The sequence below is a fragment of the Sinohyriopsis cumingii genome, chromosome 2, assembly GCF_028554795.1.
Source record: "Sinohyriopsis cumingii isolate HCF-2022 chromosome 2, ASM2855479v2, whole genome shotgun sequence".
Taxonomy (NCBI): Eukaryota; Metazoa; Mollusca; class Bivalvia; order Unionida; family Unionidae; genus Sinohyriopsis; species Sinohyriopsis cumingii.
In genome coordinates, this window is record NC_142962.1 from 34,760,405 (window position 1) to 34,775,436 (window position 15,032).

A 15,032-nucleotide genomic window follows, 5' to 3' on the forward strand; every position below is an offset into this window, starting at 1 on the left:
AAATTATCATCGATGACAAAAGCGATTGGTATGAAGAAGCAGTGGTTTGTCACCTTGTCTTTAAAATGAGCAATTAGGCAAAAATTTCAAACCATCTTTCAGATGTGTTTTTCAGTGCAAATGCCTTCTAAGGGTCAGTACTTGAGGATTCAGTACAATATATTTACTTAGGATGCATTAGATGCTTTAGATTTCACTTTAACACAGCACAGAGTACTAAAAAGATGGTAAAGGGAAACAATTCAATCCAAATCATGTGTTGATCTAGTCCTGAAGTGTCTGTGCAAAAGTCATCAAATTATCTACTGCCATAATTAACTTTATATATATTTATTCAAAATTTCATTTTCTTTAATGAAAATTTACAGTTTTAAGATCAATAAAGATTGTCAAGACTCAATTTATGATCAGTCATCCTAAATAAGCCAGAACAGAGCAAGTGTTGGAACTCATCTGACCCCCTCCCCCCCATGGTGTAACAGATTCTATTCATTTATTGTATTTAGTATGTTTATGCAGCTGGTGTATGCCCTATGCCAGTGGTTTGGAACACATGGGTCACAACCCAAAACTGGGTCACCATGCTGTTCTGAGTGGGTCACTGAGATCAACTTTATTAATTTGAAATTTCCTACCCCAGTGGTTTCTTAGCACTTGACAGGTCACAAGGCTAACACCAGAATCCTAGTCTGGGTTACCACCCAATAAGACTAAGTACTGTGGTCTGTACTAATATGATTAAAAATAGCCCAAGTGTAAATCTATGGCCTATCATCCTTGTGGAAATCATCAAAGATCACATGCGTGGATTGGGCATTAGTAACAGGTGTTCAAGATGACATACATGTTTTACTGTAAATTTCATAAGAAACAAAACGTTTACATGAGCTTTAATACAAACTTTCATTACAGCATTCTAATACTTCAAATGACAACCATATCTATTTAAAATAACACAATTATATCAACAACTTTTGGGAATGCTGGCATGTAAATTGGATCATATCACTGACTACTTAATATAAGAATCACAACATTTTCACATATTTTTGTTTTTACTGATGTGAGATATCTGAATGTGTCAAAATGTAACAACAGTACATAACTAGATCATCATTCTTATGCATACATGTTTTATGCTGTTGATAAATTGCAAAATTCAGTGATAATATATTACAATTTTCAGTATAGGTACATGTATTTAAAAGAAAAATCCTACCACATAAGGAAAATGTATTACTAGTTTGTATAGAACATTAATCTGTTCTGTGGTATTCTGATTTTATCACAAGGCATGACTAGAAAAAGTAGGAAGGAAAATGTTTCAAGTGTAAATGAAACGTGCTTTTCCCAACCAAGTTTATTGTTTTCTACTGTATGTACTTGTTTATAAGTCAAGTCCAACTGCAAACTATATAGACTCAGATATGCCATCGCATAATGTCCACACAGATCTGGGTCTGTGCAGTTTGTTAGGAGTAATCTATAGAACTATTCCTGATCTGCAGGTGCCTTAGACTATGGCAGATCAAGGTCTTTGTTGATTCTCTAATACTTGACTTATAAGTGAAAATACATGGTATTTTACATACAAAGGGGTCAATCTTACCCTATGAAGATGACCAAGACCAAGAACATTGACATTTTCTACTGTCTATTTGATATACAAAATAGCCAACAAAAGATGCCCTGACTCACCCTCACAAGGCCATAGCCATTCAATTGTTTGGTTTGGTAAAGTTTGATGCGGTTTGGTAAAGCTTGCTTTGGCTTGCTAAAGTTTGGTGACTTAGGGCACAGCAGCACAAGTAGGTTATTTCGTGCTGATGATGCAAGTGGAGTAAAGTCCCATGCACAAGGATATGTGATAGTAGCCGACCACTTGTCCTCAGAATCAACAGGGAGCTGCCCCTATCCTTATGTGGTCAGCCAATGAAATTTGAAACAGGAAACTTGCCTTATCATGCAAAAGGGAAAATCCCATTTTCAGCTCCAGTGCCCTTGATCTTGGACCAAGCAATACCAAAATTGTTAAACTTCTAAGAAGCCATGTGCGGTTTGAGAAATCTGACCAAAGTAAACTAAAAATATACTGCACAAACACCTCATTCAGAAACATAACACCTTGTGTATAGACTGATAGATGGTCAAATGGGCGTTGCAATCACAATATCTTTATGCACCTACAGTCTGGGAGACAAAAATGAAACAGTAACAATTAATGATCAAGGTGTATTTCTCTCTTCAATTTGCATAGTAACACCAATAAATTATGACAGTACAATTGAAAACAAATGTTTATTTAAATATTACAACTCCATTATATTACATAAAAGAAATTCCAATGTTAAAATGCTGCAGTTAATAGTGACAAATTTACAGAGGACTGCAAGCAAGAAAATTAATAGGTTTTAAAATTCAAGAACCAGACTGTAACATGCAACATGTTCATTTCAGATCCATGATGATCCCATGCAATGAACATGCTGTTGAATACTCAGCATAAAATGTCAATGACACTACTATCACAAGACCATGAAATATACTTTGCTTTGGCAAACCCTGTGCCTAAAATTGAAGGGGTTTTTACTTCTGCAAAAAAGACAGTATACATGCTAAAATCAATGACACCACATCATAGCTGTTTTTTTCTCTGTCTTAAAACTGTCTTACAATAATATTTCAAATGTTAAATGCAACAAGTGGCAATTCCCCGAAAATATGGCTACTATGTACAACTGAAATGCAGTAATTCTGTACCGACATGAATTATTACAAACTATTATTTTCATCTTAAAAACCACAATACATATACAAGTATGAAAAAGAACAAATGGATAAGCTCTTTTTTCCTTTCATTCTTTTGGTTTAAGCAAAAAGGAGATCAGATCAAATGATATGTACAAATAAAAACATCATAGTCAAAAGAACATAATTTTTCTCTCTCCATATTTATGAAAAAAATCATAATACAAATTATATAAAATGAAACTCTAGGCACTTGTATTGGGATTGGTTGAAATTTAAAGACATGATTGGTTTATCAGAACCGATCATGCATTGGTTTCAACCAGAAATATTAGGTACATTTTTTTATATAGACATTATGATTTTTGCATGTATGGTAAGCTGTAAAGTCAAATGGTTTGCCTTCATTTTTGTTGTCTGCCACTGTATGCAGTTACCATCTGTACTCATTTATATGACAAGTCAAACTGCAAAAAACAAAGTTACTAATCTTCCATAGCATAAAAAGACTGCAGATAAGGGTCTATTTCGTTTGTTCTACTGATTAATCCTATCCAACTGCACAGACCCAGATCTTCTGGTGCATAAAGCACTGGCACATCTGGGCCTGTGCAGCTTGCAGCTGGACTTGACTTATAGGTGAGTATATACGGTAAACTGTGGACCCCTGACTAAAAACAATAAAATAAATAGAAGTATGTTTTCCAATATTCATTCCACTGAATGATTCATAAAACAATTTTATTCCAATTGGGCATCTGATATTAGCCAACATTATATTCAGCTACTGTAAGATATTATATTTAAAAACAAGCAACAGGATGCCTGAAATTGCTGTCCGTCCCAACAGGATGCCTGAAATTGCTGTCCGTCCCAACAGGATGCCTGAAATTGCTGTCCGTCCCAACAGAATGTGCCTGGTCAGTCTACTGAGCTGCCCATCCATTCCACACAGATCGTATATCAATGTTTCTGAGTATACAGTGTTTAATCCCTTATAAGGCAATAAAATCTTGCCTAATGGATAACCAGGTCTTAAACTTGCTTACTTGTCTATCAAGATTAGCAAAAACAGTCCTCCAAAACAATCTGCTTGCATTAATCCACCATCAAAAAAGGAAGAGTATTTTTAATTATGTATAATTGTGTATGATGTATCAGTTATATAATGTTGCTCAGCCAAATAGGATCCAACTACTTGACTCCTGCTGTAAACTTTCTACATATGCAATGCCAGTACACCTACATTAATAGTACCTGACTTTCCAACAGTACAAGCAGAACCACTGTAAGCTATGTGGAGCAACAAGATACTCTATTTGTAGTAATGATGTCTCTACTTATTCTACATACTGCTGCTGCCAGTGAAGAACTGTAGGGGGTTCAGCTCAGCTTAAAGTCTCAATGCAACAAGGCTGTCATACAATACATTAATTTTCAAGTGAGATAGTCTCCGGAAGATCCCAATAATGTCTCATTCATCTATGCTGTCATGATGTAATTTAATTTTCTACTGTCACTAGTCTCCAGGAAATCTCCCCAAAGTCTCAATGCAAACAAGGTTGTCATACAGTAATTTGATTCTCTAGTGTCACTAGTTTCCAGGAGATCCAAATTATATTATTCAAACTTTACAAGACGTACATATGACTTTTACTTGCATCTGCCATAGTGTATATGGAATATTTGGTGCGCAGAAACAAATTAAAAGTAGTGGTGTTTTTCTGACATAATTTGGACAGAAAAAGTCTCTCAATGATTCAAGTCAGAACTATATTAGAAATAAATACTGAGAAAAAGGTGCTTTATTATCTTGTTGAGAGCCCCTAACAAGGGCATAAGGATTATTAAGAAAACAATGAAGAGTTTCAATATCTTTATTTTTATACATGCAATTATTTTATCAATTTGAGTGCAAAATGAGTATTATATGACAATATTTATGTATATAAATGGAGTTATTACCATACATACTCGTGTATAAGCTGAACAATTTAGAAAAATATAAAGGCCTGGAAGAAGGGGGTTGGATTATCCACAGGCCAATGTTTAAACATGACAATTTTTAAGTCTTTTGTTGACTAATGTATTGGCTTTACATTATGGACACGCAACAATAATTTTGTCCATGTCCTGACAAACAGGCATGTAAAAAAAAATAATTTAAACTGTTATAAAGTACTATGATTGATTTTTTAAATTATTTTGCATGTGCATATTTTCAGACTCTCCAACATGAAATTAAATAAAGGTAAATACAGACTTCATAATTTGTGGGCTGGTTGAGTTTACCAGGAGTCCATGCTGAACTATAATGTACAGTACTTACACAGTGCAAAGCCTAAATAGCATCACTTAAATCCTTATTTATTCCCAAAAATATTAGATGAAGATTTTCCTTTATTCATCGTTTCAACCAAACTGCATTCTTCCAGATAACATTTCAGCTAGTCCTTAACAAGCTTTTTTATTTACGTTGAATCACACGCTCATGAGTTACTCATTTTCAATGATATAAGTGATCCTACAAATGGAGGTAATATTTAAAAAAATTTACACAGGTTTAATTGTATAAGGCATATAACCAGCATAATTTACATGTTCACGAAGACTGGTAATAATAAAGGCTAAAATTTTCAAATAGATCAACTAAGATCAAAATCAATAAATTTTAGTTTTGTATTTTGGCTGAACAAACATAACTTTCCACACAATGTAAAGCTTGATGTTTTGGCGTCTCCTATGTTGATCTTCGGCGAATTTGTCTTTCGTTTTGCAACAGCAGTACAGGCCAGTTAATCATTAAAACCCTGAAACTGGCTTGTGTTAAGAGGGAATTCTAACAGGCAACTAAACAGTACATTGATGTGTAATTGCCTTTTATTCCATAATATTAAGCACTATTACTGTATTTTGTAAACCGAGGTGTAAGGTATACCTATGGCATTTTTAAAGCCTTGTTTTCGCTAAATATTAATTGATCTTCCTGGTCCAATATGCGTGAAAATTGCAAAAAGTTGCACTGTTTCTCCCTGTGACACACCCAATTTTCCCCCAGGACGTGCCCTATTTTCACATTCTGGTCAAACTGCACAATAGCTAAAGATTAGTCTTAAATAAACAAGCAAGAAAGCCAACACGACTAATTAAAAGTCAATCCTTATCGATGCAGCTATTTTGTGAAAACGACTGGCCATCCGTCGTAATTCAAAGAAACCATGTTCCACACTAAAGTGTGTTATACAAGCACCAGCAATTGATTGGCAAATAAAGGATTCCCAATTTTGCTGAACTAAAGTACCTAAATAGGCAGTCTCATGGTATTTTCCCCTTGTATAACCGACCTTATTCCCTTATTGTCAACTCATAAAACATATTGTTTACTATAAAACATGTATTCTGAATTAGTTTTTCGAGGACACATTTGCTGCATGCAGGGATCGTCCTGGGCTTCGCCAATGTCGCAAATTGCGATTTTTTTTCCTTATTGGCGACAAAAATATCCCATCTGGCGATTTTTTTGGCGACAGACTTTTTGGTTATTTAATTTGTACATACAATCATAGATTTGGACTGGATAAATTAAAAGGGAGAACGAAAGGAAGCCACAAACTTGACCAAGCAATGCATTGGAATCAATCTGTTACACAAACAATCCTTTGTTCGTATTGACAACCCCATCTTTACAGTGCATTGTTACATCATAATCTGCTTATGCTGACATCTGGGCTGAGTACTGTATGCTGTGATACAGTCAATCATGCTACCGAACTATACCTACAACTGACCGACTTCTGAAGACGCGAATAGAACAGATACAATTAATTGAATGTCTAAATCTTCTGTTGTTGTTGTTTTTTTGGTTTTTTTTACATATACCAGTACAATAGTTTTGCTGAACCTTCATAGAAAACTGATAACCTTTGAAGTACCGACTACTGTGTATAAATACAAAGGAAATGGAAAAATCTCAATCACAATTATGTCTGTCGCCAGTGCAGCATTTTACTCATTGATCTTTTCCTTTTGCCATCAATCCGTGTTACGGCTGCTGACACTTAAACTCCGAAACGAGAAATAGCACAAAAAAAAAACAACAACCAGTTTTGCATAATTAATAATAATTATTTATTTCTCAAAATACAAGAGTGAAAGAATCTCTAAATTGGGTGTGAATTTATGCTTATATATACGGTCCAATATTGCCAGGTGTTGACTCGTGTAAGTTTCATTCGTGGGAATGGAGATCCTATTTTGTTTGTCGAGAAAATTTATACAGCATTCAGTGATCATTCTTGGGATTTAGGAAGCAATTCACTACAAGCTTTGTGAAGCTAGCCATAAGGGGGGGGGGACTGCTGATAGACTATTGGTGTCACCTGTCAGTGCTGTGGACTGTGAACGTGGATTCAGTAAGATGAACCTCACAAAAACTGACATCAGAAATAAACTCTGCATCTCATCTCTCAAGAATTTCATGAGAATCAGCATGTACAGATGTGAAAAATTAGACTTTGAAACTGCATTCAACAAGTGGGCAGCCCTAAAATTGCGACGGATCTTCATGTAACACTTTGTAAGATTTTGTTAATGCTTGTTGTAATTAAAGAATTAACTAACCCATCTTTTGTAATTTTCATTGCCTGTTACATTAATAGACTGAATTAACACTTGGAAAAATGTACACTACTTGTTCTGGCGACACTTTTTGAAAATTGGCGACAAAATATTGAGGTTGGCGATTTTTTTGGCGACAGCTTTTTAAAAGCCAGGACCATCCCTGTGCATGGTATGTATTTTCATTCCTTCTTTTAATTTAATGATGGTAATTAACAGCGGTATATACTTTATAAAATGCCAGGTGTTCACTCATGTAAATTTCTTTCATGGGAATGGTGCTATAGCATATGGAGTTACAGTATTTGGAGTGACCATTCATGGGATTGAAATTAACTGTGGACGATTTTATTGCTGTAGCTTATTTTTTTGTTCTGGTTTATTTTTTTATTTTTGTATTGTTGTAGAGCAAAGAAATGTGTCCAAATTAAATGCTCCTAACTGTAAATTATCAATTAGAAAGGAATGTGTGTCAAAATGTAATGCTCCTAACTATAAATTATCAATAAGCAAAAGAATGTGTCAAAATGTAATGCTCCTGACTGTAAATTATCAATTAATAAAGGAATGTGTGTCAAAATGTAATGCTCCTGACTGTAAATTATCAATTAGCAAAGGAATGTGTGTCAAAATGTAATGCTCCTAACTATAAATTATCAATAAGCAAAGGAATGTGTCAAAATGTAATGCTCCTGACCAATATTTCATTAAATAGGGATTTAAGTCTGTTATTAATCTAATCATGCATCAGGACTTTTCAAGCATTGCCACTAATATATAATATTACCCATGTTAATCCATACATTAGTTTGTCAGTTAAGTTTGGATCTTCTGTCACTGCGACAGGAAAGTTCTGTTCTTTGACCTCTTTTCTAATTCCAATTAATATGAAATGCAGTAAATTTTATTGCCTTAATGACCTGAATTCCTATCTTTTAAAAATAAAGGTATATCACGTGAATCAATATATAAACATTACTTATCTCACTTTTTATAAAGTCTGTGAACTTGATTTGTGACCTTTTAAACCCCTTTTTGTTTAAGTCAACCCATCTCCTGCTAAATATGTGTGCCAAATCTGTTAACAACATATGTATGCAAGAATAAAGTATAGTCTCTTTATAAAGCTTGTACCAATCTACCCCAAAAAGCTGATCAGTTCATTGTGTGACATTAAACTTGGACCCTTGATCTGTTAACTGCAAAGATGTTCCATCTACACTAGTAAATCTAGTTCAGAATCTAATGGTTATGCTCCAGTTTTCATAAAATTTCACTTCCTCACACATCATTTGCATGAGGTTCAATCTTGGCAGTGAAAACTGCATAACACTAATACCTTTTTCATTTATTATGAACCAAAATAAAATTCTGTCTAGCTCTTGATTTTATCTTATTTTTAGCAAAAGTGAGTAAAAAATAACCAAAATTTGGTAGTTTTGACTGTATGACTGTAGTGCACATTTCTACATTAATACCATGAGACAGTGGAGATGTCAATTCCTGGGAATTTTTTTTGTAAATATATGAATGCAAACACAGATCCTTAAGTTGTTTTTCTCTAAATCCTGATTTTTTTCCTTCCGCATCCATATTTTCATTTCACTTAAGGCTGCTGGTCTGTAATCCTGATCTCAGACCGCCTTGGCTTTCAATATTATGGAATCTTCTTTTCCCTTCATGCATCTGTGGGTGAAGTCTGGTGATGATCCACACATGTATACCAGAAATATTGCCCTTAAGAGAATTTTAATAAACATGTTTGGCATCAGAAATAAAACTGGACAGGCAGATGCTGTGACAGTTATGTCCTGTCTCTTGCAATGAACTCATACTCAAGATTCTATTATAACGGAGCATTTATTTCTAGGCAAGACTAAAAAAAAACCGGGTGTTTTTTTTAAAAAACACTGAGCAAATGGCAATTTCTGAATGACTATGTACAAATAACACAAATAACTTTATGATGAAAGTAAAACCCTGGGGAAAATGTATGCTATTGTGTTTGCAACAATATTTCCATCTTCTGACAAAAGAATACGCTATCAAAGAATGGTAACAAAATTGTTGGCTTGTATCTATTTCTCTATGATATTTGGCAAAGCTCTGAAAGTAGACTACAGAAACCTAACTGCAATGGAATTTACATCTGTTATACATGTAACCAGAGCATATACATAAACAAATATACAGGTGAACTGAGATCAAACTTTTATCTTTATATAAGTACTACGGCAAACAAAAGATGGCAAGATTCTAATTCTGAGTAAAACAGCTTGTTTCAATTTCTACTGAATCATAAAACATATTTAAATATAAACTTTCACCTAATACTCCTGCAGTATCAATGAAGTTCTCCATAATGACATCACAACCATGCATTTTGTTTGTTTATATTGTAGTTGCTCCCAATCAACATTTACATTTGGACACAATGGTTGTGTCTGTTATTGCAGATTTATCTCTGGTGACCAAAAGATATAAATTTCCTTCATTCATTTATATTCATCATCCATTAATTAACACTAAATATATATCAAATTATATTTTGTAGCATAAAATTACCAATATTTTGGCTAGAGTTTCATAATAAAAAAGGCAAAATATTTCAATAAAGTACAAGTATGGCAAAAGACATTTGAATTATTACTAATTAGCTGTAAATATTAGTACAAACATAAAATCTGAAGAAGATTCAGAACATCAAATATATCAAAAATAATAATTTCACATTAATAACTTTGAATATAGAGAACTTTGCACACTGCCATGATTAAATACAATAAAATATTCAATCCAATGATCCATATTTATCTGTAAGCATTGCCCTTTTTTGTTGTAATTTCAAACAGTCATATCTCCATAGTGAGAATTCCAGGCCAAGTACTTAGCTAGGGTTTCCTGAGGCACGCTTGGTCGAATCTTGCGCAGTGAATTCAGGAAATCGGTCAATGTTATTTCCCTTACCTACACAAAATAAAGAAAAAATATTTATGTCGATCAAATAATAAAAGAAGTTGACTATTCAAATAATACACAAACACTTCAAGTTTTAATTATACTGAAGGCGAAGATAAAAAATACACTTCTGACAAATTTACATTAAATACATTTTAGAATCCTTTCATTTGCAAGTCAATTTAAATTTCATATCCTCTTCTTAATCCTCAAAGAAGCCAAGATCATATTTTATCTCTCTTTGTTAACATAATCAAATTGGTTACCATATGTATATAGTCCTTTATAGGACAAGTCTATAACAACATACATCCTGGTCTGCCATAGCATAATGCACCTGCAGATCAGGGTCTATATTATTTGTTATATTGATTACTAATAAAAAAATGCACAGACCCAGATCTGTCTGCACATTATGCAATAGTAGATCTGGGTCTGTGCAGTTTGCAGTTGGACTCATCTTGTAAGCGAGTATATATGGTAAGTTGAGACCAAGTGCAAACAACACAGACCAAGTTCTACCTTCATATAATATACCAGCAGATCAAGGTTTATATTAACTGTTGTCATGGTAATTTAAACAAACTGCATAGACCAAGATCTGCCATCACATTAGGTAACTGCAGATTATGGCCTGTGGAACTGACAAATGGATTCAACTTATACAACATTTATATGATACTTTTCTTTATGTAAGTTCATTCAACAAAATATGTTTTGAAGATTGAATCATATTTCTATCACAAAGATATAACCCAGTTTTCAAACTATACCTTGTCGGCTTCCATATGTTTCACCTGCGATATTGACAAATCTGTAGAGAAAAAAACACAAAGAGACATCAAGCTTGCTCTGAAAAAATTCAAACCCTCTGAAAACAAGCACTAGAAATATGAGAAAATTACTAATAATATAATAAGATATAAAACTAATCAAACAATGTTGACATGACTGAATTACATATTTTTGCTAAACAGAATGTTAACTAGTGCAATGTTTGTTTTTATAATGGTGATGGCTGCATAAAACAATTCAGTTAAAGATATCTGCCCAGTGACTCTTTCACAATTCACAAGTATAATTTTTTTTAAAGAAGGCGACTTTTTATCACTACTCCTTCAGAGTAGTAGTCATACTTTAGTGAATTGCCTAAATACACATTTTTATTTATCTTTTACAAAAAGCAATATTTTCAAGTAAATTGTTTCTCTGAGAATACCTAATTTTGCAAGCATTAAGGGACATAAGCCTGCAACCTTCCAAATCCAGCTCTACTAAAACAAGAAAAGTCGTCTTTTCAGTATTTGCAAATTCTGTTTGAAGGATCACAGACTGTTCCTTGACATATGACAAAAATTCATCCCCACATAAGTTAAAGTTTGTGAAGGGACAAGATCTGCCTTCTCCTAAATAGGGATTAGACCCTAGTCAAGTCATCATCTCCCAACAGAGACAGTGATCCCTCAGAATGAGCTTGTCTGAGGACATTGTGGATGGAGTCATTGAAATACTGGAGGACGGAAACCCAGAAGGACTTTAAATAAGATGCTATTACACCCATCACCCTGGAAAAGGTTCTGGAAGTGGTGCCAGGACAAACGGAAAAAAAACAACCCATAATAAAGACCATTTGTCTCAGGCTTGAGCACAGAAATTTCCCACGAGATGAAAACATGGGAATGTGAAGATAAGCATCATGAAAATCTATAGCAACCCACACCCACTGAGTTGTTTGGCCTGATGGCATTTCTGACTGTAATGGTTGTCTCAATCTTAAACTGCTCTTTTAGAAGAAATTTCTTCATAGGTTGACAATGATTTAAAACTTTCTCCTTCTGTATTAAACTAAGAAAATCTGTGAATAAAATCAAGGACTTCTGTTCTTCATCTTCCCCTTAAAAGGGTGTCCAGTTCTTCCCACAGATACCAACTGGGATTTGTGGAACAAAATGTGGTAGGTCCCTGAAGCAAAACCCATAACTCTCCTTTACTTAGGGAAAACAAAATCCATGCTTCATCCAAGAGGTCTGGCCAAGCCTATACAGAAATGCTAAGCCTGTACCTACCTGGATAAGAAGGAGGAGGAGGACTTTGCAGGAGAGACTGTGACTACACAAGGATGACTGCCTCCCTCCTTACGGTAATAGAGAGGGGGGCCTGTAGATTTTATCCACTGGTCATTGAGGGCACCTCATCATGAGGATGACAGGTGGAAAGAGCTTTTAAACTGGAACTAATTGTGAGTCTGATTGTTTCCCCACCTAAAATGCTTTAAAAGAAGAGCCATGGACCTTTCAGGATGGGGACTTTCTTCCTCATATAGCAGGGCCCAGTACTGCAGCTAGGGACTGGTCTTGCTGATACCTCAAATTTACAGAGGCCACTAATGGGAACAGCTCTCCAAAGTAGCATATCTGCATCAAAAGGGGTGGCCCACAAAAGGCTTTTGCCGTGATCCAGAAAATCTTTTGATGTCTCCAAGGCTGCATTACTACTGGCTGAGACCTGGGCCAAAGAACAGAAGAGTGAGATGACCACCCATTCCATTGCCTGGTGTCAAAGGTGTGGGACACAGCTAAATGGGAAGTTAGTGGTAAACCTCGTTTACCACTTTATCCAGATCCAAAACTCTTCCTCCTTTATCACAAGGAAGACAACTCAACAGATGAAAGGACAAGTATGATGAGTTCTTCAGGAACTCTTCTGTACCTACAAAAATGACAGTTTATCATCCTAACTTCATTCTTGGGGCAAGAATATTTTGTCTATCTCCCTCCTTGGAGAAATGAGCTTCCAGACTGAGGGTTTCTCAACCCATCTCCACTCACAGAAGACATGATAAGCCTGATGGTCCTCTCTGCCTGGAGAAAGGAAATGGTGATTTGTTCTCTATGCTGCTGGCAGTGAGTGGTGATCATCTACTTTTCTCAATAATGAGGCCAAAAGATGCAAGGAAGATATAGAGCATGCACAAACTCACAATCCATGGAGACGTAGTAAAACATCATGGTGGCATGGTTGGAAAAGAAATCCTTGCCAACATTCCAGCAGGTGGTGGGAATTCCTTAACTCTATAGGGGTTGAACTGGAACAATGAAACTGAAAGGGTATCAACCCAACCCCTTCCACCAGACTTGACCTGAAAACTCAAGCTCCATTCCCCCATTGGGATTGTTTGGCAACAGAAAGGGAAGTCACTGCATGGATCCCTTCCTCTATACCAGTGGTCAAAACTTTGTACCTCGTCTGATGCCTGGCATAAGTCAGTTGGTGCTTGACAACCAGTGTTCCGTGTTTAGTAACTGGAATTCTGTGCTCCATGACCAGTGACCCAAGACTGAAAATAGATGATTATCACCACACTACAGACCTGGTGAAGGGTGCCAAATGTTCACTGCCAGGCATCAAAGGCTTGGCAAATATCACTTGGGACTCCACCAGGTGTCTGGTCCCTAATATCCAATGCCCTGTACAATGTGACCGGCTGCATGACAACATCCTGACTTTGGACACCCCCACTGAAGCACGTGTAATGAGGGGTCCTCCAGAGAAGAAGAGGACAAGGTGGGACCTTTTCTTCCTGACCCTATAAGCCCAGCGACTTTCCGCCACGTTTCAAACCTTATTGGGCCACATGCAACAACAAATATGCAATTGTCCAAGTATACACATGCCACACATGCAAGAAAATTGGTGTTTGAATGTGCTACATTGCCTTTTTAAGGCAACATTTGCCAACACCCTGAGGCATTATTGAAGACTTGTAGGAATACATAAAAATACAACAATGAATCAGAACAAATAAAGGTAGCATATAGGCATGAAACACAAGAAGCACCTCTTTGCCAGTGATCTACTAAAACCCTCAAAATCAAAGAAAATGGACACAGATACAAGAAAATACTGGATTAAAAAAAACCAATTTTCATCACAGAATATGACATGACAGTAGAAATGCCAAAAGATGACTTAACAGACAACATGTCAAGGGCCCAAGAGACAAGTATAGCAAAAAAAAAAAAAGATGGTACTCCAACTGTTTGAAGTGGATAAAGGTATCAGAATGGGATCATATTGTTTTTTTAATTCTAGACCTCCAATTACAAGTTGGAAGAGGAAATAATGGCCTTGGACTGGGGACTAACATAAGGAAAAGATAAAGCAATGCAATAATAACAGGTAGCATATTACTGCTATTGAAGTTGCATTCCAACCTGCTTACGAGAATTCTGTGTAATGTACATTTAACCTGCTCTGCCTAGGTTTAATTTTAAAAAATTGCCAAGTCATTAGAGCAAAAAATGTTGGTCATTGTGGTTTACCTTTTCCTGTGGTGAGCTGTCCCATACAAAATTATTAAACCCATCCAGTTTCATCGTTGTACATACAAGTCAGAGAAATGAACCAAAAGCCAAGACATTGCTGAGTGTGAAAAATAGGCCACTGTAACCTACTTTTACATGCTGGTACCCTTCAAGATGCATATATGCACAAGTCTCATGATTGTACATTTAACAGTGTTAGAGAAAATAAGCTAAATGCACAAACAAAATCTTGATGTCTACCCCAACCACAACATTCATGACAAAGCATCAGGAAATGTGTTCACTATGTCTCATCTATGCTTTGCTGTCGATATAAAAATGGGTCAATATGATAAAGTGCATGAGTTTATAATAGGTGGAACATTCATGATTGCTATGGAGGAC

At 35.4% G+C, this 15,032-nt stretch overlaps 1 protein-coding gene across 2 annotated transcripts in view; it reads right to left on the minus strand.

Annotated features, from left to right (window-relative positions):
- Nucleotides 1–874: 874 nt before the first annotated feature.
- Nucleotides 875–15,032, minus strand: part of LOC149804607 (spastin-like) — a 106,349-nt gene continuing 92,191 nt past the window's right edge. For both annotated transcript variants that reach the window (XM_089942375.1, XM_089942368.1), the window contains 2 exons: nt 11,097–11,137; nt 875–10,332 (listed from right to left, as the gene is read on the minus strand). In XM_089942375.1, coding sequence (XP_089798501.1) covers nt 10,210–10,332; nt 11,097–11,137 — 164 coding nt within the window. In that variant the 3' untranslated portion in view covers nt 875–10,209. The remainder of the gene's footprint in view (nt 10,333–11,096; nt 11,138–15,032) is intronic.